We start from the raw sequence: 3912 nt of genomic DNA on the forward strand, positions 1-3912 counted from the left end.
GTCCCTCTCCATGTAGTCCCTGTCTATGAGAGACTCGATCCGCTTCTTCAGATCTCCAGGCTGGAAAAGAACAAGGGCCCCGTCACAGGGCGTCCAGCTCCCCTCGAGCGAGTGGGTCAGGGCACACGCCTATACATCTGGGCAGGACCAGAAGCTCACGACAGAATGACTCGGACAAGGCTCCCTGCTTCAAAGACAACGTCAACATTGTAGCGCGAGCCGATGTCTTCCGAGCAGGCAGCTGTTGGGGGCCCTCAGCCTGCAGAGCATCCTATGAGGAGACTGCGCCCCATGCTGTGCTCTCATCACCGGGGGACACCACACTCAGCCCGGTGCACGCTGTCCCCCTGCGAGAAGGGGAGGCCTGGCCCTCAGGGCGCAGCGCTCCGCCCCGACAGCTGCAGGCCTTGCCCTGTGGCCTCTGCTGGACGTCTGGGTCTCCTGGGCAGGGGGCCCCGGAGACCCAGACGTCCAGCACCCGCCCTGGGCCTGCGGAACCTGGGGGAACACACGGCCCTGCTGGCCCGTCCACGGCCTGGTCCACCTGAGCTCGACGCCACAGTCACAGAGAACCAGACGCCCGCTGGGAGCCCCAAGATGCTGGCACTGGGGAAACTCCCGAGGCAGAGAGCCCGGGGCCGGGACCACGGTGGGAGGTGGGAGGGCGCTGCAGCCACCGGGGCAGCGGGGAAGCTGCTCTCTCTCCGCCTCAGAGGGAGGCCTCTGTGGCGAGTGACCAGCGACGTCGGGGCACAGACAGCCGACTCCAGAAGCCGTGAGAGAGGGACGCACGGTGCCAAGGGTATGCAAACGCAGCAACCCGAAAAGCCGATGCCCACTCACCTTGACTGGGAACTTGAGCTGATTGTACAGCTCGGAGACGAGCAGGTTGTGGCCCAGCGTCTTCCTCATCTTCATGATCCTGACGATGGCGGCATCGATCTGGTACTGCCGGTCCTGGAACACGCGCTCCGTGGTGCTGACCTGCTCCTCCACCTGCAGGAGAGGGCCCGCCGCCCGTCTCAGCGCCGGTGCCGCCTCTGGGGGCTGCTGAGCTCCGGGCCGAGGGCAGGCCAGACTGCGGGGCCTGTCCTGCTCTGCCGCTCTGTCCCAGTGAGACCACTGAACTTCCCCACAATCAGTGAATTTACGGGAACAGTGACACCAATTACACGGCCGTGGCGCTGCTTTGAAACGGACTTAAAAGCAGAAACGAGAAACTGCCCGGTAACACGTGACCCTGATTTCTAACAAAACTGACAGTTTAGTAAGTTGTGAGAGAACCCACTCACGTTTTAAAATAGGAGGGTGGCTGGAACACTTTCTTGATGCTAAGATAACTTCTAGCTGCTCAGAGAACTATTTCAGGGGAAATTTGAAACATACAGACTATTGGAACAATAGAAGTAAATGTTCTTTAAAATGTGGGTCAGAGGAAGGTCTTCCTTAAGCTGACCCTCAAGTCAGAAACTGCAGAGGAACAGATTGAAGCTTCCACTGTACTCACATGGGGAGAACCCTCCCAGAGTGACAGAGCCACCTGCCACCAGTCCCCTCCCCTCAATGCAAACAGAGCACTCCCTACAAGCCAGAGGGAATATTACAATAAACGTGCCAGGGACTCGAGACCAAGCGGTTCATTAAAAAGACGAAAAGCACCAGCGGTGACCCCGAGCGAGCAGGGCAGGGCCAGTGGAGCGCTGCGGGCGGGCGGCCGAGAGGGACGCGGGCACTTCCTCTCCAGTCTCATCCCTGTAGTGCTGATATGGCCACGTTAAAAGATGAAGAACTGAGGATTGGGACGGCCACCTAATTTGTACGAGCTTCTAAATGGCATAAAGATGCTCAGGGGACTCAAGGATAGTCGCACTAACTTGGCCATGAACCACTCCTGTGCCCCCCGGGGGGGAGGACGCAGGCAGGTGGGAAGGTCAGGACCCCCAGGAGCTGGAGACTGGAGTTTGGCGCGTGCTCATGTCAGCAAAGCTCACGTCCTCTGACCCGGCGAGTCCAGGGTGAGGAGCTGAGACTCGAGACAGCCAAGCCAGGAGCTGAAAGCACGAGTGCGGCTGGGCGGGCACCTCAGCCGAAGGAAGGCCGGGCCAGAGGCGCTGCCAGGCTCTGCACAGGGCTCCACGCTCTCGGAGTCAAGTCACACGACGTGCGACTCTGCACACGTAAAATCCCAGTCCTGACCTGGGAGGAGGCCCAGCTTAAAAACTGTGTGCGTGAACGTTACAGGGCACGATCCCAAGAAGAAGAGTTTATGTGTGTGCAGCGGAGGAAAAAGCTGCCAACTCCAGGACAGCCAGCTGTGGAGCACGGAGGTGACAGGCAGGCCGCCCGGGAAGGCCGCTCGAGCGCCCGCCACCCCCTGGTCCTTCTGCGTGACTCAGTTGTGAGGAAGCTGGAAAAGGCTGAGGGCACCCGTGACAGGCAACTCAGGTCACCCACACAATCTCCACACCAGCCCAAACATCGCTCAAAAATAAAAACACAAAGAACATTTTGCTCCATGTGCTCTGAACGTACTCTCAACTGGGCAGCACAGAGCACCCGGGGGGCAGCACCCCCGGCCCACTGCAGCTGCGGGAGCGGCTGTGAGGCCCGTGCAGTCAGAGCTGGCACTCCCTCTGGACAGAGCTGCTTCCCGACAAGGCCACGGTGCCCATCTGCTGGACCATAGCCCTGAGGTGCGAGGGCTCCTGCAGCAGGGTGCCCGAGGGCAGCGGCCTGGAGCCGTGACGCTGGGGAGCCTGATCAAAGGTACAGACGCTCGGCCTGAACACAGAGCCCAGTGGCGAGGCTGAGACGATTGCGGGGGGTGGGCAGAGCTGTTAGGACAGGTCACCAGGTTTGGAATGAGGTGCTCCCTACGCGGACAAAAGGTGGGCTACAAAGACCTCAACAGGACACGTTTGTGCAGACAGGAAGTTAACTGTTAGACGCGTATCCTTCTGCGTCTCACTCCTGAGTGTTAAAGTAGTAACGGCTACACTAAAGCATCTCACAGACACAAGCGTGTAACAAGGGCGAGAAGTTCTTACAGCCTACAGTCCCCTGTGAGCGGGGAACGCGGGGGAAGTGCATACGTACTGTCTCCTTCATCTGAATCTGGTTGATCTTTATGCGAAAGAGCTTGTGCTTGAACTCTGCGTTGAAGAGGAACTTGTCTCCATCCTCCACCTCCTTCCCTTTGGGGCTCTTGAGGAGGACACGAGCTTTGCCGCAGGCCAGGGACTGCAGCGTCCTCCGCAGCTCGCTGTCCTCTATGCCTGTGGCCATCCTGATGTCCTCGAAGCTGAAGCCGTCCCCTTCGTTGAACATGAGCAGCACCAGCGTCTGGAACAGGGACACCTGGAACTCCTTCTTCCCCTGAAAGAGCAGGAGCCACGCAAGTGTGTCTGCCAGCCTGCGGACACCTGACAAGCCTGCCTGCGGGCGTGCTGGGACGGTACTGACTAGTCACCAGGAGAGGAGGCGCCCTGACGAGCCTAGGTGCAGTGTGCTGAGACAGTTATTGACTAGTCACCAGGGGAGGAGACGCCTTCACGAGCCTGCGTGCAGTGTGCTGAGACGGTTATTGACTAGTCACCAGGGGAGGAGACGCCCTGATGAGCCTGCGTGCGGTGTGCTGAGACGGTTATTGACTGGTCACCAGGGGAGGAGATGCCCTGACGAGCCTGCGTGCGGTGTGCTAAGACGGTACTGACTAGTCACCAGGGGAGGAAATGCCCTGACAAGCCTGTGCGCGGACGTGCTAAAACACTCCTAACTAGAAACCAGGTGAGAAGACATCCTGATTAGCCTGTGTGCGAGCGTGCTGAGACACTCCTAACTAGTCATCAGGTGAGAATACATCATTAATTTTATTGATTAAAGTATTAGCCCTTCGACCACTTCATTTTACTG

The 3912-nt window shown here is 58.9% G+C and overlaps 1 protein-coding gene across 1 annotated transcript in view; it reads right to left on the minus strand.

Annotated features, from left to right (window-relative positions):
* Window positions 1–3912, minus strand: part of CUL4A (cullin 4A) — a gene marked incomplete at its 3' end in the record, with an annotated part of 25823 nt that continues 21911 nt past the window's right edge. Inside the window, exons 17-19 of the mRNA XM_010831539.1 lie at window positions 3097–3375; window positions 844–996; window positions 1–60 (exon numbers count right to left, since the gene is read on the minus strand). Coding sequence (XP_010829841.1) covers window positions 1–60; window positions 844–996; window positions 3097–3375 — 492 coding nt within the window. The remainder of the gene's footprint in view (window positions 61–843; window positions 997–3096; window positions 3376–3912) is intronic.

This window comes from Bison bison, unplaced genomic scaffold (assembly GCF_000754665.1).
Source record: "Bison bison bison isolate TAMUID 2011002044 unplaced genomic scaffold, Bison_UMD1.0 scf7180017864527, whole genome shotgun sequence".
Taxonomy (NCBI): Eukaryota; Metazoa; Chordata; class Mammalia; order Artiodactyla; family Bovidae; genus Bison; species Bison bison.